Below are 25629 nucleotides of genomic sequence, written 5' to 3' on the forward strand. Positions count from 1 at the left end.
TGGTTCGGAAATCCTCGATGCAGGTGCTGGATTATCAGCTTGCTCTGAATGGGGTTGCACTCCCTCTGAAGGAGCAGGTCCGCAGCTTGGGGGTCCACCTGGACTCGCAGCTGCTCCTGGATTCCCAGGTGGCGGCTGTGGCTAGGGGGGCCTTTGCTCAGCTTCGGCTGGTGCGCCAGCTGCGTCCGTACTTGGATCGTGCAGACCTGGCCATGGTGATCCATGCTACGGTGACATCGAGGTTAGATTATTGTAACGCGCTTTATGTGGGGCTGCCCCTGAAGACGGTTCGGAAACTGCAATTAGTGCAGAATGCGGCGGCCCGTGTGGTCACTGGAGCTAGGCGGTTTGACTCTGTCAGCCCGCTTCTCCGGGGGCTACATTGGCTGCCCATTCGTTTCCGGGCCCAATTCAAGGTGCTGGTTTTGACCTTTAAAGCCCTATACTGCTCTGGGCCAGGTTATCTTAGAGATCGCCTACTCCCATACAATCCGGCTCGTCCTCTCAGGTCATCAGAGAAGGCCTTTTTACAAGTGCCGCCGCCTAAGGAGGTACGTGGGGCGGCGGCAAGAAATAGGGCCTTCTCAGTAGTGGCACCAACGTTGTGGAACTCCCTTCCCCTTGACTTGAGAATGGCTCCCTCTCTTGAGTCCTTTCGGCGAGGCCTGAAGACCTTGTTGTTTAACCAAGCCTTCTGACGTTCTGGCCTTTTTAACATCTTTTATATATCTTTTAGTTGCTTTTTTACAGGCCCGATTCCTCTAAGAACCGCTGTTTTATGCTCTTTTATTCTGACTCTTCTGACTACTGTTTTTATGGGTTCTGCTAATGTGTTTTTTAATATGTTTTTATCTGTGAAATTATGTTTTAATTTGTTTTATATGTTGTTAGCCGCCCTGGGTCCCTTTTTGGGAGAAGGGCGGGATAAAAATAAAGTTTTATTATTATTATTATTATTATTACTTCCAGGAAAGTGTAGCTTGGATTGCAGGATTAGAGCCCAATCCTATCCAACTTTCCAGCAGTGATACAGCTGCAATACAGTCCCAATATAAGGGAACAAATTTTCTCTCACCTTGAGGCCTCCATGATTGCCCTCCCACAGGATGCAGCACATGCCTCATTTGCATCAGCACTGGAAAGTTGGATAGGATTTGGCCTAGTTGACTAGCAGGTTCATACCTTTTAGCTTATTCCAGAAGCTGGTATAGTACTGTAGCAGGTTAGCAGTGAGGAATGCTGGCCAGCCAAGTTTATATTTAGTGATTAAGTTGAAAGGCAAGTTTATGGTTCTTAGTTCACTGCTGGTCCTGAATGGGAACCGTCTGCCGGAGTCCTAAGGACTCTCAAATATATTTTTCTCAGGGGGGCAGTAAAGGTGCAACACGATTCTTGGCCTCTCAAGAGATCTGGTTTGTAACAAAAGCTAAGAAACTGGCAGCTATAGTTATGCCTCAAAAATACATGTAGCTGATGCGGCTTGCAAGAGCATGTGCAAGCTACCTCCAACCAGTGCTCAAACCTGGATATTTGTAAACAAAGCAAATATGATAAAGACACCATAAGCCTCCAATCCTCACTCTCTTCTCCAAAGCAAGTCCAAACCTGGGTTGTGTTGCAGTTCTTGGAATGTCTTTCTTTTCACTGCTTAGAGAGGTGGGGGATGAGCTTGTTAACAGCATCGTCACAGTGAAGTACATGACAGGACATCCCTGGTTTCAATCTCATGTCTGCGGTGAGCTTTAGACAAGCCATCTGCAATATGGGGCACTTGTTACATGCCTTAAATTGTGGAAGACAAATTAGAAAGAAAGCAGAATATGAATGTAGTAAGCGATAACTCATAAGCATGTGTTCTCTTGAATAAGCTCAACATGGTTTTAAAAAAAAACAACAGAAAAAACCCAAGACTGTTACTCTTAAAGGCACAGCCAGGCACTCATAGCATACAATGGGAAGCTCAAAAAACTGCCTGCAAAAAGATAGTGTGCACTCAGTGCAGCAAGCCAGATGTGTAGACTGTACAGTTACAACTGCTCCGTCAATTATGGAGTCTGAATATCTGAAATTGAGGGATCAGCCCAATCCTGTGTGTTTTAGAATCATTGCTTGAGCAGTCAGGAAGTCCCATTACTAATAGCTGGTGTATTTTCCTGTAATAGTTTAATCCTGCATATTGTGTTCCACAGACTGAGTAAAAACAACTGTGTCTTGATTCATACCGCAGGCCTGATTCATAATTAAGCCTGCCTGCAAAGCCCTCAAGGCTTGTGTGCAATTTTACACTACGTGCAACTTGTAGCTTTTCATTCTGTGTTGAACCCTGTACGTGGAATCTGTAGCTTTGCACTCATGGGATTTCTACGGCATGTTCTTCCAGTCGCTTCGTTAGTCTGGTGAGTGGGCAGATGTTCACAGCAAACAGCTGAGCATCTTCTTTTGGCAAAACGGACCATCAAAAATATCCTCCAGCGAATGTAAATATAATGCATCAGACTTCCAACTGTCCTGCTCATGTAGAAAGAGTACTCAAAGGAGCTGTCAAGAGTAAAATTAAACAGACAAACAAAACAAGAGGCAGCGGGAGGTTTTAGATGTAGTATTTTATTAACTTCTAGCTAATTGGTTTACAGGGATAAAATGTGTCATATTTTACACAGTAAGATGAGCCAGAACTTTTACAGCAAGTACATTGTATTAAAGAAAAACAAAACAAAGTGGAAGACAAGAATATTGCAACTATGAAAACAGTCTCATAATGCATAATGCCACAAGAGGATATCAACAGGAAGATGCTCAATTCAATACCTTCTCCAGTCAGAACTGTGAGATTTTCCATTTGAACAGTGAAATATTTCTAACAGATCCCGCATGCATGTGCAAAGGAGGTGTGGCTGAAATATAACTTGAAAATCAAAAGGCAAAGTGATCTGATTGTGGAACACCTATATCAAACTCATTCTGAAGCACTGGGGCAGATAGGAGTTCTCCAAAGCAGCATTCTGGAGCCACAATTAAAAAAAATAAAATGAAACATGATGCTGTGGAATTCCTAATAAGATGGAGACATTTGCAAAAAAGATCATGATGATGACGACAACTCTTTCCAAAAGAGGAGAAGAATAAGAACAGGTTATATCTTAGGTTTATTAGGTCATAATGAAATCCCACTGATATTAATGGTAGATAGCTAAGACTTGCTAGATTTAGGCTGTAACCCAACAGATTTATTGCTTTTAGAATTAGGAGGTGGGGGGAAAAAAGATGCTGCAAGCAAAAATACCGACAGTGATCTATTGACTAAATTTACCAGAGAAAACCAATTGACGCTGGTCTCTCTTCATTATTTGAAAGGGTCTTAAATATGGCAGGAGACACCCATTCCACCCTTGTCACTGTACTCCTAAACTTGGTGAGAAAAGTATGTACAGAAGATGTATAAATGAATACATGCAATTCCATTCAAAACTTCATCCAAATTGACAGCACAATCCTATGCATGTCTACTCAGAAGCAAGCCCCATTTTGTTCAAACAGGATATTAGATAAATATTCCACCCATATTCTGTGCTGAACACTCAGCCAGCTCAAGACTTCCTGATGCTTCAGGAGCTATACAAAATGCTACCCCTCCTGACCTGATGATGTACCAGCCTTTGATCCCCCTACTCTCCAATGCTTTAAGCTCAGTAGCTCTCTTCTCTCCACATTTCCTCTTCCTCTTTGCCTCCTCTTTTTCTAAATCAGGGAATAGGAGAAACCGCTGCAGTGGAGATTAAGCGGACAGAAATGGGTACCCCCCCACCAATCTGGTGCCTAAGATGACTGCTTCAGTTGGCCTTGCTGGATCAGGCTATGGGCCCACCTAGTCCAGCTTTCTGTATCTCAGAATGGCCCACCAGATGCCTCTTGGAGCACACAAGACAATGTACCTGCATCCTGTTGCCACTCCCTTGCACCTGGTATCCAGATACAGCTACCTCTAAAACCCGGAGGTTGCCTATAAGTCATCATGACTTGTAGCACGTGATGGGATTTTTGTCCATAGATCTGTCCAATCCCCCTTTAAAGGCATCTCGACTAGCTCATGGATTGACTGGCCCAGGCTGCATAGATGCGTATACTAGACCTTTCCACATATCAAAGGAGATTACATGAAGATGGATAATTTCTCAATTTAAAAAAATGAAGGACAGATGGAGACATGATTGTGCATCACCTGACTGCAGTACAGACAGAATACACACAGTACAACATCCACAATGGTACAGTCCTGTGTTGGATCAATTTCCACAGTAGTTCTGCCCCAACAAATTTCTTATGCAATGTAAACACAAACACACATTAGCATTAGTGCTAGTTTTCGGACAGCCTTATTAGCAGTATAATACTGCAATTTCTTTAATTACTTTAATAACAATTACATACAATTGTATGTTTCCTGTATAATATGGCAGTGGTTCTCAAACATTTTAGCATGGGGACTCACTGAAAAAAGGTTTCACTTTACTACCTGCTCAAGCCTATGTGATAGTGATTGGGCAGCAATACTCTACCCCCCCCAATATAGCAGGTTGTTTAACCCTTGATGCACAGCATAATCTACCCCAACTGTTTTGCCAACCACCAAAAATTGGGTTGTGGCCATGAACCCACAGGAATAGGGCACTGGGATAAGGGATAAGATGAACAAACAGGCTGCACTTTTCTCTAAGATAGGAAAAAAGATCTTGGATCACTTCACAAACCCAAAGCATGATTTGTTATCCCACTGAAATCTGTACTTTGACAGAAGCTTTGTGCTCTCAAGATCTACTGAACTTCAAAGATCTCAGAATTTACACCTTAAAATCTCAAAGTTTCCAAATCAGATTTGAAACTATGAGTTTGAATTGCAGTGTACTGTACTCCGTATCAAGATTTTCAAAATACTGTATTAGCTGAAAATGCTTGGAAATATTTTCCATCAACATTCACAATGCTGAAAAATTAAACAAAAAAATACACATCTAATTTGACTTGCATGCCATCAAAAATTCTACAACCTTCAAAATCCTATCCATTCCATGGATTACTCTTCTGGTCATTCATAAATGTAACAAAAACTCTTTTGCTTGCTACAAATCAATATCTAAAAGCCTTTCAGTTCCAACCATATACACTTACAAGGTGTGTGAGTGCATACACAAAAAATACCGTCCTGATGGGCTACCAAATTATCCTTTTCCGTCTCTTTTGGGGAAGCACTTAATGTTTACATCCTACTTTCATATCTCATTGCCCATTTTCTCAACTTCTGTATTTGAAGCTAAGGACTATCGTTTTTTGGAGGCCTTTCCTTCTAGTAAACACTTTAACTTAAAACCAAGCTACTTCTTTAAGGGCACGATCCTAACCAACTGGCATAGCTGTGCCAGTGAGGCATCTGCTGTATCCTGCAGTTGGAGGACAGGCACTGAGGCCTCCTCAAGGTAAGGCAATGTTTGTCCCCTTACCTGGGAGTTGCATTACCCTTACCTTGGTGCTGGGAAGTTGGTCAGGATTGTGTCCCAAGATCCTTTTTGGTTTTTTCCGTACCTCTATTTTGATATCATATATTGCTATTTTTTTTCTGTTCAAGTACATATTCCTCTTCTATTTATTTTTTAGACCTCGTCTCTCTTCCCTTGGTTAATTCTATCCTTGAAACAACAGCTTCTTGCAAAGATTTATCTAATGCAGCATTTCTCAATGTTTGTCCTCTGCCGTACCACTTCGCATGGCTCACCTATTGGAAGTACCACCAGAAGTAATTGGCAATTATCAAAACCAGTTACTTCCAGATTGGAACACCAGATGCAACATAACAAACACCAGTAAGAGGTTCAGGGTGAACAGGAGGGCTTTTACAAGCATGTGAAAAGTGCACACTGGAGCTCTGCCCACCGAGCCTCCTACTACCACTTGTGTTGCATTGCTGGTCTCGGAGCAGGGGTCTGGGGGTCTCACGTGTACCAATAGACACCACCTCAAGTACAGCAAGTTGAGAAACACTGCTCCAATGTCTTCTTATAGTTGCAGAGGTACTGCTTTTTTTTTTTTACTTTATACATGGTCAAACTTTTAGCTCAGTTATATTAATCTTTTGAATGTGGTTCATTAAATCAATTAAATGACCCAGCCCATTATTTGAAAATGTAATCTGACAAAAACACAACACACACACAAGTCAACCAAAAATCCTAAATAAGACATTCATCCTACTAACAATTCAATAGGTGATCCGTTATTATTTTAAGTTTTAAATCCAATTCATTAAGTCAACACTGTGGTTCTTTAAATCACTGAAGTATAGTATGCCTGTAAATTATAACACTATTCACAACTTCTTCTAATTCCATAACATATAAATAGCCAAAAATCAATCCAATTTGCAGTTTGACTCCATGAAAACCAATTTTTAATTAACCCTATGTCATTCTATTCACACTTTAATTCACTAACACAATTCTTCTGGTCATTACATTCTAACCAACTACAGCAGGGTCTCCTGTTAGTTTATTCTTAATAAACTGAAATCAATTCAGAAGCTCTTCCAGTTTTCTGTGCATTAATGGTATTATAAAGCTTATTCACTTAAAATCACTACATGTCCACTTCCCAGATTTTTCAGGTCTCCCACAGTTTCTTTAGTCTGCCACTATTGTTACAGAAGATTGCAGGGTTCCTCTCTTAATTTCACTATAAACCTCAGCTGACTTTTGTGCTGAAGGTTTCCAGTGTCTCAGAAAAAGCTCAAAGTGTACTTTGAGATCACACTTTGAGCTTGCCAAGACATTAATGTACAAACCACTAATTTCTAGGGCCTGGAGCCAGAACTGGAACTCTCAAGTGCACCAGAATCACTCCAGTTCACCTTACTATGTTAAAGTGATGAGTGTTCAAGATTGAACCTCCTATGTCTGCTATTTTAAGTGGTTATTCCTGGTTTTGTGGAACAATAATTGGATGCATTTCATTTCTATGATTTTGTGAAATGACATGATAGACTGTAGCTATTTAGACAAAGTGTTTTTAGCATATTCAGTCAAACATATGTTCATACTGGGATTTTTTTATTTTTAAAAACCCTCTAATTTACCCTTGATCTATACTGTGTAGTTCAGGGGGATTGGCACTAACTGATTCACTGGAGCCTTCATTCGGTTAAGACTGCCAATTAAAAGCAAACAGTTTGTCATAAGTAATTGTTCTAACACACCAACTATAGTTACGGATCTGAATATGTCTAAAAAAAAAGAAAAAGAAAAGAAGCAGCACAGAAGGTTAATTGCTTCCCTGCTGTCAAAACTACTTGTATTTTTAAGTGACAGAAACTTCTAGATGGCATTTATGGTGCCAAAACAGGCTGTAACTCATAAAAAGAAGAAGCAAACACTAGAAAGGGATGGAATTTGACAGTTCCATCAGTGGATCAGTGTCACAAATCATTATTCCTCTTGCACTCATCCCGCTAGTCTATGCAAAGTAGCAGTGAACAGTGAAAGAAGTGGTACAGTCTTCCCAGCGCAGTACAGTACTGTGGTTGTCAGATACTAGACACAAGCCCTTCCACCTGGAAGTGTCCTCAAAATGATGTCCAGTACTTGAAGTGAGATGAGTTGGAACGCATGCACACCAGTTCTCGGTGCACAGCATTCCCTTTCCTCCTGGCAGTCATTTTCAACCACTGTGCCACGGCACACTGGTGTGCCACCGATGGTCTGCAGGGGTGCTGCAAGAGTATTGGGGAGGATCATTTGTTAGTAGGGTCATTGGGGCATGCGAATCCCTGCAGTCAATGCGGTGTGCCTTGTCAAATGTCAAAAAACGGATGGTGTGCCTTGACAATTTTAGTGCCTTGTCAGTGTGCCAGAATGAAAGATGAAAAAGACTGAAAATCGCTGCCTCTTGGTGCCACCCTAATTATTCATGTTGACTCTTGGTCATACTGCTGGGGAAAGTTCAGAGCTATTTGTGTGTTAGGAGGATTATCAATTAGTAATCTGAACTTGCAAAATTTCCACTACTAATTAGATAAGTGGAGCAGGCCCAGAACAACTGTGTGAATGAGTCCATGCAATTCCAGGAAAAAATTGGCTGGCTCCTAAGCACTAAGTAAGTATATTAATTCCCATAATACTGGAAGGTGAGGCTGCCTAATATCCAGAGTTACTATAGTGGTGCGCATCAAGCTGCCAACCATTGTTCCAACCATGTGCATTAATAATCTTTGTAGTAAGTAATTTTTCTGGGAGAAATATCAGAAATCAGGTTGGAATTATTTAGATTATATCCTAAGTGTAGTTGGTAAGGAAATTTGTCATGGGACTAATAAATGGGATGTTGTCATGATCAACTGAACTGAGGATACAACCCATTGCTCAAAAAAATCAGGAATGATTACAAAATGTATGAACAAATCCTTGATTCCATATCTGAACACATGCAATCCTTTCCCCTTTGAAAATAGCTATGGTTTAGGACAGGGTTGGGTTAATGGTTACATTAAGGCCATGGGGCAAAGGTCAATTTATATGATCCTGCAATATGTGAATATGTAGTGTGCCCTTCAGCACATGATATAATGAGGATGGGAAACAGCCCATGCTTTGCCTGCAGAAGGTCTTGGGTTCAATCCCTGGCATCTCCAATTGGGTTGAGAAAAAGCTTATTCTGGATCCCTCGAGAGCCAATGTCAGTCATTGTAGACAATACTGAATTAGATGGGTCAAAGAATCAACTCTGTATAAGGCAACTTCATGTGCTCCTATGATGCAATGGGCATACTGAACTGGCTATACAGTTACTTCATCATCCTCCCAGTTCCCTGTTCTGGGCACGAGAAGTTAAGTAAACAGTGACACAGGTGGAATCAGGAGTGTATGGGTCTTTAAAAAAGTAACCCAAGAAATTCCCGTAAGCAAAAGCTGAAGCAACCAAATAACCTTTGAATCATGGAGGCTAAGTTTCTATCCCAGCATCCAGTTGATTAGTACATGTATTATGGTAAGCTCCTGGCTCATGAACAATAACTAATCTCTTTAAAAGCTACATTAAATATTAAAACCACATTTGGAGTACACACTGAACAAGGCAGCAATAGACAAATGGAAACTATAATGTTTCCAAAGACAGGAGCAGCCAAGTATCAAAATCAGTGAAGTTCTGAAGGTACAAGGCAAAACTCAGTAATCAGGTTTAACCAACTCTCAGCATGGAAATGATTTACGCTAGAGAGGAATATATAAACATGAATAGGAACACACATATGAGGTGGATCTATCCAGACACCCAAGCCTTTTGGAACGCATTTGCTTTTAAAAATAAAAATAAGTAAAAGACATCTACCAAGAAACCCAGTGGTCATTACATTAAATAATTCAGAAGGAACAGTCCCAATGAAGGCTGCAGAAAATAGCAGGGCATCTCAATTGGCGCAAATACAATCATTGCAAGATATTGGAGGATCTGGAGGATAGCCAATTCAAACTGGGGGTATTGTTAGGATACTGCATGTAACACGCTATATGCGGCAGCAAAGGGGAAAGCAAAAATGCAGAACATTTAGAAGATAAACATTGTTTCATTGAAGAATGGGAATGTGGCAAAAAGTTTTTCCAAGAGGTTCATAAGGCTACAGGTGGATTATGTTGAAAGATAGAAGTGCTGCATTATTGTGATGTAGACATGCTGTTCAATCCCCAGCATCTCCAGGTAGGGCAAAGCAAAATTCCTATCTGAAACCCTGGAGGATTGCTGCCACTCAGTGTCAGCAACATTGAGCTACATGGACCAAAGGTCTGATTTGGTATATGGCAACTTCCTAAGTTCCTATGTGTGAGCTTACAAAAATAAATGAAAACACGTTTCCACTGAGATCAGAAAAGGGCTTTCTAGTGCATTTGCTAAAAACTTACACAGAATATTACATAGCCCAGTAATTTAAGAGATTTTCTTTGAAGCAGCATGAACAATGACAACAGTGGGAAATTTACCAAAGTTATCAGATACTTTTTTCCATTTCATCGCTGTCCCAATCCACACCCATAGAGAAACTACTTGTGCAACCTCAAGATTTACCGAGATGTTGTGTTTGTACTATGATGTGCCTTGATGCAATAACCTATCCTGGTACACCTCGATTCCAGCCATTAGTCATGATGTAGATTGCTGCTCCACCATACAGAAAAATCCCTTACCTGCACAAGCTTCCCTATTTATTTTGATGGAAGAAGCAGCTTCAAACATGGTAGCGCCACACAGGCTGCAGAGACTTAATTGCAAAGCTGCCCAAACCACTGGAAATGAAATGAGGCAGCCCCCATTTAGAGAAGCTTTGTGTGAAGATGGATAGATTTTACTTCGATATAGCATATACAGCATGGTGATAGCATGTTCTCCTTACCTGCAGGTTCAGCACCAATGGATTTCACTCAACACAGGTGCCGAGCCCATATCTGGGGGGCCTCAAGGAACTTCTGGATGCTTCTGGTCATGTCCGGGAGGTGTTCTGCAACGAGGGGAGGCTGCATCCAGGAAGTCTTTGAGGTCCTTCCCGCAGATTCAATTATCTGCAGAAACTGGCATCTGCAGGGGGTTCAAAGGCCCACCACATTCAATATAATACCAAGGAGAACACAAGAATGTGTTCTTGTGTTCTAGAAACCTGGGTTCTAGTCTGAGCACATGCTACCTGTTAAGTGTGCTACCATATTAACCCCCTAATGAACCAAAATTTGGTTCTACCTCCATTCAAAAGTGCAATGTTGTCTACTTCTGTTTCCTGCTTCAACATGCTATTTACACTAATGAAGATATTAGAAGACATACAAAGTATACAGGAAAAACTTACAATCATTTCAGTGCAAGACAAATATTTAACTGAACACAAAACAGTTAAGGGAAGGTCATATGTTCCATACATATATCTAAGGCAGATGGTCAGCTTTTTTTTTTTTTTTTTAAATTAAATACAAGATATTAAATATGCTGCTCAGAAGAGGTAGAAAAATCTTATTCCAGAAGACGTCTCGTCCTCCAAAACAATCAACTACTTTGCAAATAGTTAAAAAGAAGGGTGCTTTTTATATATTTAGATTTGCCTAGAAAGATCTACATTTGAAAAGCAACCCCAGAGTGTGCAAAAACAATCTTTAAAGATTTTGCTTAATCTAAAAAGCAGGACTGTATTTCTTTTCATTTGGTCATTCTCCTCTTCCCCCCACCCTTTAGGTTTAGGAATGCCGTTGTGTTAATTTTACCTAAGAGACATGGCAAAAGTTTGTTGTGACCAAGTCCATTCTATTCCACTGACATTAAAGTAAAATGGGCAGCCCAATCCATACTAACCCGTCCACACACTCAAACGGCCCCCATTGCATCCAGCATAGAAGCAGAAGCTGTTGGAAGTTGCTGAGGGGACATTTGTCCCTTTTCCCGGTTTAAGCCCCAGTAGGGCTTTAAGCCCCTATGGGCTGGTTGGGCCAGCAAAATTCCCATTGCAGATACTAGTAGCCTCCTGTCAGTAGATTGGGCCCAGTAGGGTGGGGGGATAGGATCCAGCAGAAGCCTCTGCCACTGTCCCCACCCCCACCATGTTACACCCCCTTCCCACTGCTCTTCTGCCTTTCCCCTACCCCTCCGCAGAGCACCTACCTGCTCTAGCAGGCACTGGTCTCTGACTGGCACCAGCAGGTCGGAGCAGGCCTGCCCACTAGCGCCAGGATCTTCTGCACTGCTGCAACATGCCTATTGGCACATTTGCTACAGTGCGCACCTGTCCCACTCGTGGTAGCCAGCTTAGGATTGGGCTGTGTGTCACAACTAACTTTCTCCAGACTGTGCCCTAAAAAAAAGGCCAGTTTGGACAATACCTCTGAACTGGTTCCACCAGCACATGATGCAGGGCATGAATGAGCATGTTCTACTTCCCACTCCTGGTATAACCTTCTAGTTGCAATCATCCCCGGTTGGGGGGGGGAGGTGTCATCCAAACCAGCCCCTAAGAAGCTATTCAAACTAGAAGGGCATGCTGAGAAGGGAGCAGAATACCCTTGTTCATACCATGTCATGTGTGAGTGGGGGCTACTTTGGAAATACCATCTGAACCTGCTCAAAATTTAGCCCACAACATTATCTATATTACATAATATGATACAAATTTGGGACACAGTCTCCTTGGAACTTCCCTTTTGCAATCTGTGCTGAAGTCTGCAGTGGCTCAGCATTCCATTCATTTTAACAATGCAAACAGACATTCCACAGTGACCGTGTCCTTTTTTTGTAAGGCAGTAGAACCATCAATACTGCTACCACTGAGCACTCTTTCTTTAGAACAGATTACCTAAGAGTAAAAATATCCATTTATTAAATCTATTTTTTTTTTAAAACTCTCAAAAACTCAGACTTCAGCACCATCAGCAAATGAGATGGTATGTTCGGCAAGAGACACAAATGGATACACTCACTCCAACTTTGGTAATTTATGGACATATTCTCTCACACATATGAAGGCTGCTAGCCAATACTGTCTACCATGCAATTCAATAAGGCATTTATCAAATTTGAACTTGCATTATCCTTTGGAAAAAAAAATAGTGTTAAAGCTTCTTTCTCTCCCTCCCCAAAGATAACATTCAACAGTTTAATATTATAATATATATGAATTAGAGTTTTTGTACATTCAAACAAACCATGATTACTCTCAAAACAAAAGAGAAACACAATGATGAAAATGTGCATGTCAAAAATCGAAATCAAGCAAGATGCCAGAAGATCAAGGTGCTTTGCAGGATTTCTGTCCTTATAAGTTATAATCAAGGACCCAACAGCTAAATGTCTTCTTCTCTTGTCCTTTCCTTTCACCACAAAACAGGGTTATCCAGTCTGGAAAAGCCAGGGTTTTTTCTAAGTTCCAGGTAAGTACCGTTGCTGACCCAGGAGTCATCTGCTGATTTCCTGTCAAACAGCAAAAACAGCAACTTTGTTGATATGGGTGCCTTAGGCCCAAACTATCCCAATTTCTGGTGCTGATGCTGATGCACAATCTATCCCAAATTCCGGTGCTGATGCGCCAACAGAGCATGTGCTGCATCCTGCAGTGGAGGAGGTAGCCATGGAAGCTTCTTCAAGGTAAGTGAACATCTGTTGCCTTACCATGGGGCTCCATTGCAGCTGAAATGGCTCTGGAAAGTTGGATAGGACTGGGCGTTTAGTTTCGCTACCTGGTTTGTTTGTTAGATTTCTAAATACACTAAGGAGTAAGGACTACAGTACCCAGAATTTCTGCTTAACGGGCTTCATGAATAGACAAATTCTTGCAACCCTTTCCATGCTGTTAGGTTGTGTGGGAACAGCACTACATAGGTGTATCCATTATTCTTGTCTGACTGTGGATGCCTCTAAAGGCCACCTCACAAGATTTCCTTTCCCTACAAGCATGACTTTTTCTTTTGTAAAATATTCTGCATTTCAATTAGGGAGCTCAAGATGGTGTACACAGCATTCCCTGTCCAGGCACTGACAAAATGCAAACCTGCTTAGCTTCCACAAGTCTGCCTCAACCATTTAAGGCATCCACTGCCTTACCTTATTCTGCTAAAAATGAGGAGCTATGTACCATCAGCATACAGATGAGACTTCACCTCAAATCCCTGTAGAACATGCCCCAAGGGATTCATATAAAACGTTTGAATATAGGGCACACTGAAGGTTGTGACACTTGATAGTATGGATTTTATGAGGCAAAGTGGCAGTTGCCTCAACTCACCTTTTGCCATGTACCTCACTGTCAGAAGCAGAATCACAGCAGGACAGTGCCCCCAATTCCCAACCAAGCAGGACAACCCAAGAAGGTAATCATAGTGGATGGTACTGAAAGTACATTTGCATTATTGCAAATGTAAGTGAGGATTTTACAAACTTAGGCCCATTTCTGTCTTACTTATTCTCCTGGAGGCTTGCAGCCCCCCCCCCATCTCCTCCTCCTGATCTTACCTCTGTTCTAAAAAAATCCTTACCTGCTTCCCAGAAAGTTGCTTTAGACTGGAGATAAGGGCTTTGTAACAAGCTGCAGAGGTGATCAGAGGGGGTTGCAAGCCTCCAGGAGACCAGTGCTGCCCCCTAAATAAAAAAAGCCCAATCTCTGCAGCACTGTCGCTGCCCCCTCCTCACCCACACACACACTTACCTGGTTCCTAACTAAGAGTTTGGGAACCAGTGCTCTATAAGCATGGATCTTTCCTGCAGAAAGACTGAATTTTCCATATATTTCTTAGCTCATTTGGTCTCCTAGCATATGAAGAAAGTAGCTTGTAGTTAATCCACAGCAAGAGAACATTAAGCATTTCCTAGCATTTAATTTTTTCTTCCCAACTCAGCCTTCTAAATGTAACATGGAAATAAAGTAGCTATGTGAGAAACTAACTAAGGAGTAGGCTCTTATTGATGTTGTATGTGTCACATATCCATGCACTACTAAATAGATTAAAAACAAAACAAAGCTACTGTCTGCCACAATACCTGAAAAATCTAGGTTGATGTTCCATGTTGTTTTCTTCTAAAACTTTCCGCCGTTCTCTCTGTAGCTGCTCAATCCTCTGCTTTTGTACTTCTGCGCCTTCAATATTCCCTTCTTCTAGAAACCTGCCATACAGCAATGACAGAAGAATGGAGCTTTAATGCTACATTCTGTTTTTGGCTTTCTCAGGTCTTGTCTTGCAGAAGTCTTGTTACAGTGGCTACAGCAGGGGCTTCAAACTTGTTTGGCATCGTGGGCCAAACAGCACTCATGTTGCCTGCTGAGGGCCAGAAGTGGCATCATTAAGTAGGAAGTGACATCATTGAGCAGATGAGGGCCAGAAATAAGCACTTTGTTCTCACACAAAAACTCATTAGCTGCAAATGACAGAAGAGAAAATGTGCAAATCTTGTTCATAATTTCAATACATGAGAGCCCAATTATCACACTAGTAGAACCCAATTATAATTGGGGGGGGGGGAAATAAATAGCTTCTGGGATCCACATGCGGCCCGCAAGCCTTATGTTTGGTACAGCATTTACCCACAACTAGCCATGACCTTAAATTGGACACAAGGTGGCAGACTGGGTAGACATGGAAATTTGAGAGAGAACAAAATTAGTGGAGTGATTTTAGAAACAGGGGTTCCTGAATAGCAGCTGCTGGCCTTTTTGGAGACAAGTAGAGATAATTGCTTCTCCTTCATCCAAAAATAGCTTAAGAGACTGTCCTGTGGAGGCACGAAAGCAAAGAACACAAAACTTACAGTTGCTTCCTGCCACTGCATGAATTCAGCTATATGCAAGGATGTGTAAAAGTACCTTTGGTCTGGTCTAAACCGGGTATCAGTGGATGGTAGCAGTGATCTTGTGAGCGAGTCCAGTTCATTTAGTTCTAATGCAAACTGTGTGAAACCATACCACTGTTCATAATCTTTAGGCATTGGATCTGTAAAAAAAAAAAAAAAATCATTTTCTTATTCTCAAACCAAATCTATAAATCTTTGCTTATTAAACTACCTTGAGGATTTTTTTTATACAGAAAAGAGGCTTTCCCGCCATGTAAGACACTTCTGTTGAGTGCTCTCCTAAATGGGCTTCCTGCCAGGAAAAAAATTTGGCCTGGGAATTCTTTTGAGTGATATGGCAAGTTTAAGAAAGGTTGGAATCGGTGTAGCACCTTATCTGCAGCTAATTTAAAGCAGCAAGGAACTGGCACTCCACTCTAAAATCACAGCAACATATCATTTCTAGGAACTTCCTTCCTGAAGGCCCAAATGCAGTGCTTGTCTTGCTTAAATCAATAGTAAATGATGAAGTGGGGCAATGCATTTCTTTAATAATTTAAACATGCTTCTCTGCTGGCATCCACAAACCCCCCAGTCTGACTCTGAGCAGATGCAAACTTTAATAATGGTTAGTGCCAACCATGATTTTTTTGCATAAATCTATTGTTTACTTTGCCAAGTTAAGCCCTAACCCAGTAAGCAAATAAGTTGGAAAAAACAATAAAAGTGTTTTGAATATGGTTTCTCTCACAAAAAATGTCAGTCTTGGTTAATACAAATCATCAGCTGCAAGCCTAATTCAAACCTAATTCAGCATTAATTTTAAATGCTGGTTTGTAGGCAATCTTCAACCACGGTATAATTTATATTATAATTATATAATAATTTAATTAATAATTTATTGCTTGTTGTTTATATTATATATGTATATTGTGAATTTTATATAATGATGCTGTATCTTGCCATACAATTAAATAAATCATGGTATAGATGATCATATATAGCTCTTAACCATTAAAATAAACTAGGGTTAAGAATTATACCTGCATAGGGCCAATATCAACATTTTACTCATGCATAAACTTACATTAAAAAAAAGAAAGACACTCTTTTTAGCTGATGTCTGTCTAGACAGAATTACCTAGACAGAAGGTTTTGACTCATCAATGGGACGTCTGAGTAGAAATACACAGGAATGCCCTGCTAATGGCACTCTCCACAGCTGGCTCCTGCCTTTTCTCAATTTTTTTCCCCTCCAGAACACTCCAAGAAATAGCTGTTATGACACAGGACTATTTCTTGGTGCATTCTACAAGAAAAAACAAAGATGGTGACCTGTAGGAGCTGGTTGCTGAAAGTGTTAAAGCTTGAAGTGAAGCTGAAATGTGCCCAAAAGAGATTTTATGAAGATAGAAGGCCTGTTATTGTCTCTACCCATGTAAGCCACCTTGGGCATTTTCTTCTGCATAGGAAAGGCAGAATATAAATAACTAATTTAAAATAACAAAATATTTTAAATTTAAAATAATCAAATAATAAAAGTTTGTTTTTTTAAAAAAGGGGGGGAGCTACCCCACCTCACATTGTACTGCTACGGGGGCAAGTCTCTTAAAAAACAAAGGGAAATTCTTGGTGGACAAGTACAGGCGTCTGCCACTTAACAATGGTTCACTCAATGATGGACCGCATATATGGGTGGTCAAAGCACAGTAAAGATTCTCTTAATGAGGCAATCTCCCATAGCCTGCAGCAGAGTATCTGTTTACACAACAGAGAGGTTCTTAATGCAAAGAGGCACTGGACCTCCAACAGCCTGTGCAGCCAGTCAGTGTCCAGCAGGGAATATCCTTTACACAACAAAGGCTGATTGGACTGAATGTTCACTTAATGACCTAAGCACATAACAATAGGGATTGGAGAACGTATCCCCATCGTTAAGTGGCACACACCTGTATTAATTTATATATATATCTCTCTCTCTTTTAAATTCAAGGTGGTGTACTTTGTTTGTACACATCAATATAAATGTGTAAAACCGACAACAAAATGTCTATGGCTAGTGGACACTAACTTGCTCTCCAGATGCAGTTCGGCGAAGACGGTGTTCCACAATACATACTCTCATGCCATTTTCCAAAAAGCCGTTGTACAACTTTTCCGTTTTGGTCAAGCACACTGCCTTCAATCTCATGAACATTGTGATTCCAGTACTTTGCCTGGAAATAAAGGTATCAAAACCAAGATCACTCCAAAAAAGTAGGTTAAAAATTGGAAATTAGCTTGCTATTTTAGATGTGGTGTTTATGTAGTAGATTCTGGGTCTACACGTAATGCAAGTTGAGGTGGTAGAGGCTAGTGGAGTAACTAGAGCTTAGAGGCACAGGACAAGTCTATGCAGAAAGTCTCAGGTTGGACTCTGGTACCTTCAGGTAGGAATGGGAAGGATCCCAGCCTGAAACCCTGGGGAGCTTCTGCCAATCACTGCAGACAAAACCAACCTAAATAGACCAATAGCCTTATGCAATAGGGCAGCTTCCTAGATTCATACAAGTCTGTACCACTTTGGACTATGGGTGAGGAATACAATTTCTGATACTTCCTTCCTACATAGAGAAAACGAGTACATTAGGGAGAAAAGTTCTAGTCCATCCTGTTGCCTGATAACCCATACCCTACTATTTCTTCCTCTGTCTCTTGGTTTCCTTCTTTTTCTCACATCCAATCTGTCCCTTTTGACCCTACCAGTTCACTGCCACTCTCATCTCTTTATGCCTTCACCAGATCCCATAAAGGCCACTGGGAGCAGGTATCCTCCACCTCAAACTATCAACCTCTTTCTAGGATCCACGGCCTTGTAAGTTTCTTCCTCTTCTTTATAATGCACTCTTGCTTACTTACAGTGTTTGAGAAACAGCGCTTAAGTCAGGCTACAGTATATTTCAGAGAAACACTGTACATTTTCAAGTTTCTCCTCACAGCTCCACACACACACAAATCAGCAACAAAATGTAACCTCACACAACTGTCAAGAAAGCACCTCAATGTAGAAAAAGCCTCCCCTGTCATTCTTTCCTGCTTAGGCTTTTTTGTGAAAGCAAGCTGACAGTTTCAATGTTAGCTTCCACAACAATTTGAGCCCTTAAAAACAGTGCTTAAGGAACACCAGAATTCTTAGTTTGGCCAAGTGAGGTCACCTTCATAAGGAAGCATAAGCATGGAAGGAGGACAAGAAAAATCATCCCATGGAAAATTTTGTATCAAAAGAGGACTGGGTAAACTCCCAACCTCGGGATTCTATTCCACATCTTGGTGGCCCAGGAAATTCTCTTACATGCAATCCTACACCTAGTTACTTAGAAGTAATTCCCACAGCATTCAGTGGGGTTTATTCCCAGGTAAACCTGCACAGGATTGCAACCTCAGCCATCCCACTGAATTCTTCATTAATACCTTAAAGTCTCCAAGCCTGCTTTGATACTACCAAGAATCGCACCTTTATGAAATTAAGTTTGCAGTGAAAGCTGTGGTCATTCAAATTCTTGATTATGATCTCTCCATAGTGTTCTATCCACCGCTGCCCACTTAAGATATTATGAATGCAAGATGTCACCTTATTCCACTCATAATGGTCCTTGTAACTGAAACAAGAATGAAGAACTGCAATAAACAAGAGGAGCAATAAAATAATGAAGGGATTTGCTTAAAATATTCAGCTGAAACATTCAGAATGTCCCATTTTAACTCAACGGAAGCATAGCACACATGCTGAGAAAATGGTTCATGCAGAAAGAATTCTGGCAGTTCACAAAAAAAAGAGAATTGACATTCTTCAAAAACAGCAGCATTTTACAAGCACTTCACAAATGAAAGGGACAACAGATCCATGGCAGAGCATTTGTTTCACATGCAGAAGGTTCCAAGTTCAATGCCTGGCATCAAGGATCTCAGGTGCAAGATCTGGAAAAGACCTGTTCTTGCAGAAGTGCTGCCTATTAGGTAATAGAAAGTACTGAGCTAGATTTCCATGGAAAGCCAATGGAAACTTTTCCATTGCTGTAAATGGAGTCGGGAGTGAATCAGATCAGAATCACAGCAGGACAAAGCATTAAAGCTCCCCTACCGCCCACCATGGTTTTGCTCCAGACTGCACATCCCTGTACATGCTACTTTTTACATAAGCAAAACACTTAAAGGAGAAGCACATGCATTTCTTGAATGTTCAGCACTTAGTAGTCCTCTGGCCACTTTGTATCCATGTTATAACATAATTCTATAGCTTGCACTCAATGCATAGTTAGGGTCTGGGAGCAAAGGAAATCTTGGGAGCTTTTGAACCAAAGCATTTTGAGAACTTTTCTACATGCTGTTACAGAACTTACGCTGGCAAAATTACATGCGTTGTACCAACTGGCACAATTTCCATGGATTTCCCCCAGAATTTGTTTTTCCATCTAATATCTGAAATTGAAAACAAACAAAAAAGCTAAGTATGTTCCTATCAGCAAATGTAGGCATCTTGCTATAGATGTTTACAATATGTTTGCAATACCTCAAGACTCAGGATCCAAACATGGATCTGAAAACATGGTTTGATCCTGGTTCGGTTTTCTCCAACCATAATTAGAAGTAAATCATAGTTCCCAAGTTTGAACATAATGCAAACTTGTGGTTTACTTCTGTGGATGTTAACAATTTTCTCTCTCTTCCTTTTGCACATGAAAGAGGAAAGGAATGGGTGGAAGACATGAGAGGTAGAGGTAATTTCACGATTATAAAAGCAATACAGGTATGTCCCCATATTTGCGGGGGTTCCACTCCAGACCCCTTCCTCTGCAGATACATGAATCCACAGATGGGGGGACACCTCCCATCCTCTGGAGATGAGGGGTGTTCTCCTCCTCACACTTGTGGAGGGTTTTCTGAGCTCAGCCAAGGCCACATGCATCCACCAGTGACGTCTGCCTGGCTCAGAATGATCATAGGTACTTTTAAAAAGACTTCCAGTTTTTTTGTGAAAACGGGACATGACTTTTTAATGCCTTTTAAGGCATGGGGAGGCCCAGAGAAGTATTAAAAACGTCATTTCCAGTTTTTCATGAAAACTGGAAGTCACTTTGTTTGATTCCTAGTCATTCTGAGCCCGGCAGAGGCCGTGGGTGGATACATGTGGCCTCTGTTGGGCTTGGAAAACCCTCTGGAGGCGAGAGAAGCAGAGTTTCCTGTGGCAAGGCCACAGACCCAATCTGCCGTTAACTAAAACCATGGATATGGGATGTGTTGATATGAGGGCCCCCCATACTAGATTTTTAAGATCTGAGACTGTTTGAAGATATTCTACAATTATTTCAGAGTGGGCTTGGACACAGACTCACTATGCCAATGCCTGCATTTCCCCATTGCGCTTTTAAAATGCACATGCTTTGGTACAGTAAGCAAATATCTGAAGCTGCTCTGCTTCCTTTGACCTCACAGATTCTTTTCACATCCTGAAAATGGGTGTTTTAAATGGTAAAGTTAAAGAGTTACCTTGCCAAAACACAAAGTTATCAGATTCAGCATGACATGCAGATATAGGTGGGTGATGACTGACCTAATAAAAAAAGAAATGAAAACCGTTACAACTATATTTATGATTCTGTTTTCAATGGATTTTTTTTTTCAACAATTTGTTCAAAGGGTTTATTTTCCTTTCTGCATAAATGTTGACCACAAGAGGGAGCTTGTAAAGTAAAAATAAGTGATGAATCAATGATGCCTAAAGAAAAACTGCTCAGAAAAAGCCAAGGAGGGGATTTGTGAAGTCCACTTACGTTTGTTAATACTGGTTTGTATTTTGTTCTGTAGAAATATAGAAATTAAATACCAGCTCAGGATGCTGTGAAATATCAAAGACTTGTGCTCGCTTCAGCAGCACATGTACTATTAAAGACTGTGGGGAGGAACCACCTTCTGGAAACAAAGACCAGAAGATTCTATAGAAAAGTCATACAAGGGAGAAATTATGCCTATTTTTTTTTTAAGTGGAACATCCATAAATTCTATTATATTCAGAGCTGAATCTGGGGGATGGGGGGTTAACATGTTTTGATCAACATATTTATTAGCTACTGTTTGTTAAACAGATAAGATTGCTTTGAACAAGCTGAACTGTGAAAGAAAACAAATCAAAAGCAGATAAAATGCATGCTGACAGGAAACGGGTGGGGGGGGTAGCAAAAAGAAACAAAGTTTCATTTTGGTTTCTAGTTAGATTCAAACTGAACAACACAGAAGACCATTAATGAATGCAGAACAAACTGTTATGTTCATTTCCTGCAGGGGGCATGTGTGATATTTTGTAGCTCTTTCCTACCTTACCATTGAACATGTGTTATATTTTTTTCATCAGTTGGATTTCTCTCTCTCTTTAGGCTTTATCCTCATGGAACAATCTCATTTTTTCCCCCTGGGGATAACCCAGTGAATTAGTGGTGGCACCCAGCCTATGGAATTGACCTGCGTCTTGATATTGGAGCCGCTTCACCTTTGGGGTGCTTCTGTAGGGAGTGGAACACTTCTTTGTTTCAGTAAGATTACAGCTGAGTTGTATATTGATTGGTGCTTCCTAATTTTCAGGTTTAGTTTTCTTTGTTGTGGGTTGTAATGCCATGATTTATTTTGATATTCAATCCATAGGGGTTTTATTATTGTTGTTTTTAATCCTTGTATGCTACCCTAGATTATTTCTCAAATATTTTGTTTTTGAAACACAGGGCCCAATCCTTTCCAACATTTCAATGCTGATGTAGGTATAATGCAGCCCTGAGGCAAGGGAATAAATGTTCCCTTACCTTAAGGAGATCTCCGTGACTCCTGTCCTGTCTCTCCCCACAGGAAGATGCAATACATGCCTCACTGGCACAGCTGCATCAACCCTGGAAAATTGGATAGGACCGGACTCACACACGCCTCTCACATTATAACATCCAAAGAGTATTCCCATGAGGGCATAAAAAGGAGTCCAGCTTGCCAAAATATTTGTTCTGAGAAAAGCTGAAACATTACTGTTTATGCTGCCAACAGATACTAAAAACTGCCAAAGGTTGATATTGTTGTAATCTTAGTGCCATGTTACTCCTGTCTCTAAAAATTCATCAAGTTCAGTGCATGTCTGTGCCAGTACATACCTTCTCTCCTCTTCTCTGGTCTCTCCATATGTAATGCTTTTAATTGTTTTTATTGCTAAATTGTTGTTTTGGGTTTTTTTGTATGGTATGTTCATATTTTTGTTGTGAGGCACCTTGGGAGGGCACTCCAGAAAGAAGGCAGAAAAAATCCTTTACTAATATTAAAATGAACTATTCTATTGTAACTGGGAAGATTAACATTTCTATAGTACTTTCCAAGCGCCAAAGCTCTTCACATGTATTATCTTCTCATAGTCCTTACAACGCTGAAAGGTATGTACTAGCATCCCCATATTGAAGCTGGAGAGTTGAGAAGAGAGGAGGCGGTTTGCTGATGGTCATCTAATGAGTTCAAGGCAGTGGTGAAATTCAAACCAGGAAGTCCCATTTGCAGTTTAGTCTCTTCTTAGCCACTGCACCTCACCAGCTCTCTCTTGCTTGAAGCAAATCCATAAGCAAGCTTTTCTTTCATCCTGGCAGTATCTGAACATCAGTATGCTGTGCAACTAGACGAAAGGCTTCACCACCTTTCCAATAGCATACTACCAGCATTGTGAAAGGTCTGTTCCAGCACGAGGATACTATAAATTACAGCTTATGGACTCTGGACCATATGAATATTCCAACTCCCAAGATATTTTACAAGGTAGCATAGAACTTTTGCTGACATGGCAACCCTGATTTGTGGTTTGATGGATCATTTTTAGTTCTGGGCCACTTCCGGCAAACAGGCTTAAATCAGCTTACCACAAATCTAAAATATCAGTCACCATCAATTTAATATTATGATTTAAATTATAACACAAGGGGGTCATTAAAAAGTCAGGTGCAGCATATCCGATGCATATCCGATGCATAAGCAAAATCACTCAAGCTTATCAAAAATACTAAGTAGAATGGTCTTGCAGTAGACAAGCTCAATTCCTCTGCTGTTGTCTTAGATCAGTTTTCCATAAGCACATACACTGGTTCTGTTCGAGGTCAAGATTCTGTGGTTTATGTCACCAAGATAACTTGCCTATCCATGTTGTTTCTAAATACAGAAACAAAGTTGGAAACTTGAGAATTCCAGTTTTTTTCAAAAGCTTCAGAACTTGACTTTGGCAGAATTCAAGTTTGGAAATGTGACAAACACAAAAAAGCTGGCTTTCTTCAATGCCGATTGAGTCTGGCATGTTATGCTGATGAATAAAGTCACTACACGTAAGTTTTCTAGGGAGGGTAGATTGCAATCAGAAATTATATTCCATCAGTACTGGATTCCCGTAATTTCTTATTGGAATTAATTTATGAGTACTGAACTAACCCAAAATGACATCTTAGCTCACTCAGCTGGTCTTCAGCTTCCTCTTCTATCTTGTTTCTTCAGGGTAGGTTCTCTCCTTACTCTATACTTTAAGAGCTTCAAGCTTTAGATTTATTTATTGGTGTTCTCTGTTTGTATTATGCATTTCAGTCTCTCTTGTTATTCATAAATCTTAAAGTGGTCCATTTGTGTTCAGTTCTTTCTTATTTAAGCTACACATTTAAATTTACTTCTTCCTAAATTTACTAGGGTTTTAAAAAACCAATTAAGATGTACTTTTTTATATTTTAATTTTTTTAATGCTAAAGAAAAGGCAAATATAAAAAGTTCCGATACTTTATTGTTAACAATACGCATAACACTTAAAAACTTTTTCTTTTGAAACTAATGTGCCTAAAAGTTGCAGTATGGCATCAGCCATGAATAAGAAATAGATGCAAATCCACCATTTTATTATATGAAAGAAAATCAGGCAAATAACTCTGATGGTCCAAAGGTTATATTACAGCCAGGGCCTGCGATACCAACATGTGGCCCTCATACAGCTATTTTACTGTACTGTATTACTATATGGTGTCCACATCTTCACAAGACTGAATCTGGGTGTGAGCATGCAGTGGCTGTAGTGTGGCACATCAAATTGACAGAATATTCCATACAGATAGTCCTAGAGATTCCTACCAAGTAATCAGCATTAATGCATTCATCAAACTGAATTGCAGCAGCACTGCAGTACCTGTTCGGAAAAAAACTGGAAGCCCTTATCTTCACGGACACACTCATAGGTTTCGCCAAGTACAGGATTAAATGGCTTACTTCCAGCTCTGTAGTAACTGGATGCATAGGCAGATACAGCAAAAGCAGCCACGTATACCTAAGAACACAATAAATAGAGTGTGTTGATAACACAGGCCTACAAAATTGATGGTCAAAAAAGTTTTTCCCAAACTTTATGGTGGTTTGATATGAATTTGGGGTGCCGATTCCAAAAATGGCATCCATTTTGCCCTAGCACATCTAGTTTTGGAGACATAGTATAGCCTCATTAGTGAATGGTTCAAGCAGCTTCCTCATGAGGAAGCCATGGCGTAGGTTTCCTCATGAGGAAGCTGCTTGAACCATTCACTAATGAGGCTATGCCATGTCTCTAAAACTAGACGTGATAGGGCAAAACGGATGCCATTTTTGGAATCAGCACCCCAAATATACCCAGGAATTGATGTTTAAGGAAGTAAAATGTGTGTTGGCCTGTGTAATTAATAAATAGGTGTGTGTGTGTGTGTGTGTGTGTGTGTGTGTATTTCAGAATACATTCCACTCTGCTTTACAATGTTCACATTTGCATCCATGCCTCTTGCAAGTCAGGAGTGTTCTCTTTTTGAACACTGGAACATGACTCAGCATTTATAGTGTAATTCAAAAACCTCTCTTAAAACAACGGGGATGTTCAAAAACCTGAAAAGCAGCCAGGTGATTTTTAAAAATTCCAAAACAAATACAAGTCAGAAAGTTTATAGACAGAAGCGAGCACACAAAAGAGTTATTGGAAACAACCCCACGGCATGTGTACATATATATAAAACAGCTGGCTTTCCCTTTGTTAAATATGGGTTAGGAAAACATGCTTTATGCTTGCAGAGCACGATCTACAGAAACTGGTAATGGCCGGCTTTGCCGTGCGTCCGCTCACTCCAACACATTTTTCAGGGGACAACACATGTGGAAGCAAGTTTGTGCATGAGTGTCCCCTGCAAAGAAATGCTGTATGTGTGATTCACCAAACTAGCACCTGGGACAGCATGCTGTAAAAAACCTATATCATTGAGTTGC

General features: G+C 40.5%; 1 protein-coding gene across 7 annotated transcripts in view; it reads right to left on the bottom strand.

Annotated features, from left to right (window-relative positions):
* Positions 1 to 10700: 10700 nt before the first annotated feature.
* Positions 10701 to 25629, bottom strand: part of OSBPL3 (oxysterol binding protein like 3) — a 116252-nt gene continuing 101323 nt past the window's right edge. For all 7 annotated transcript variants that reach the window (XM_066631349.1, XM_066631351.1, XM_066631344.1 and 4 more), the window contains 8 exons: positions 24536 to 24673; positions 20854 to 20917; positions 19707 to 19785; positions 18821 to 18965; positions 17399 to 17543; positions 15362 to 15488; positions 14542 to 14664; positions 10701 to 12978 (listed from right to left, as the gene is read on the bottom strand). In XM_066631349.1, coding sequence (XP_066487446.1) covers positions 12882 to 12978; positions 14542 to 14664; positions 15362 to 15488; positions 17399 to 17543; positions 18821 to 18965; positions 19707 to 19785; positions 20854 to 20917; positions 24536 to 24673 — 918 coding nt within the window. In that variant the 3' untranslated portion in view covers positions 10701 to 12881. The remainder of the gene's footprint in view (positions 12979 to 14541; positions 14665 to 15361; positions 15489 to 17398; positions 17544 to 18820; positions 18966 to 19706; positions 19786 to 20853; positions 20918 to 24535; positions 24674 to 25629) is intronic.

Source organism: Tiliqua scincoides, chromosome 5 (genome assembly GCF_035046505.1).
Source record: "Tiliqua scincoides isolate rTilSci1 chromosome 5, rTilSci1.hap2, whole genome shotgun sequence".
In the NCBI taxonomy this organism is placed as follows: Eukaryota; Metazoa; Chordata; class Lepidosauria; order Squamata; family Scincidae; genus Tiliqua; species Tiliqua scincoides.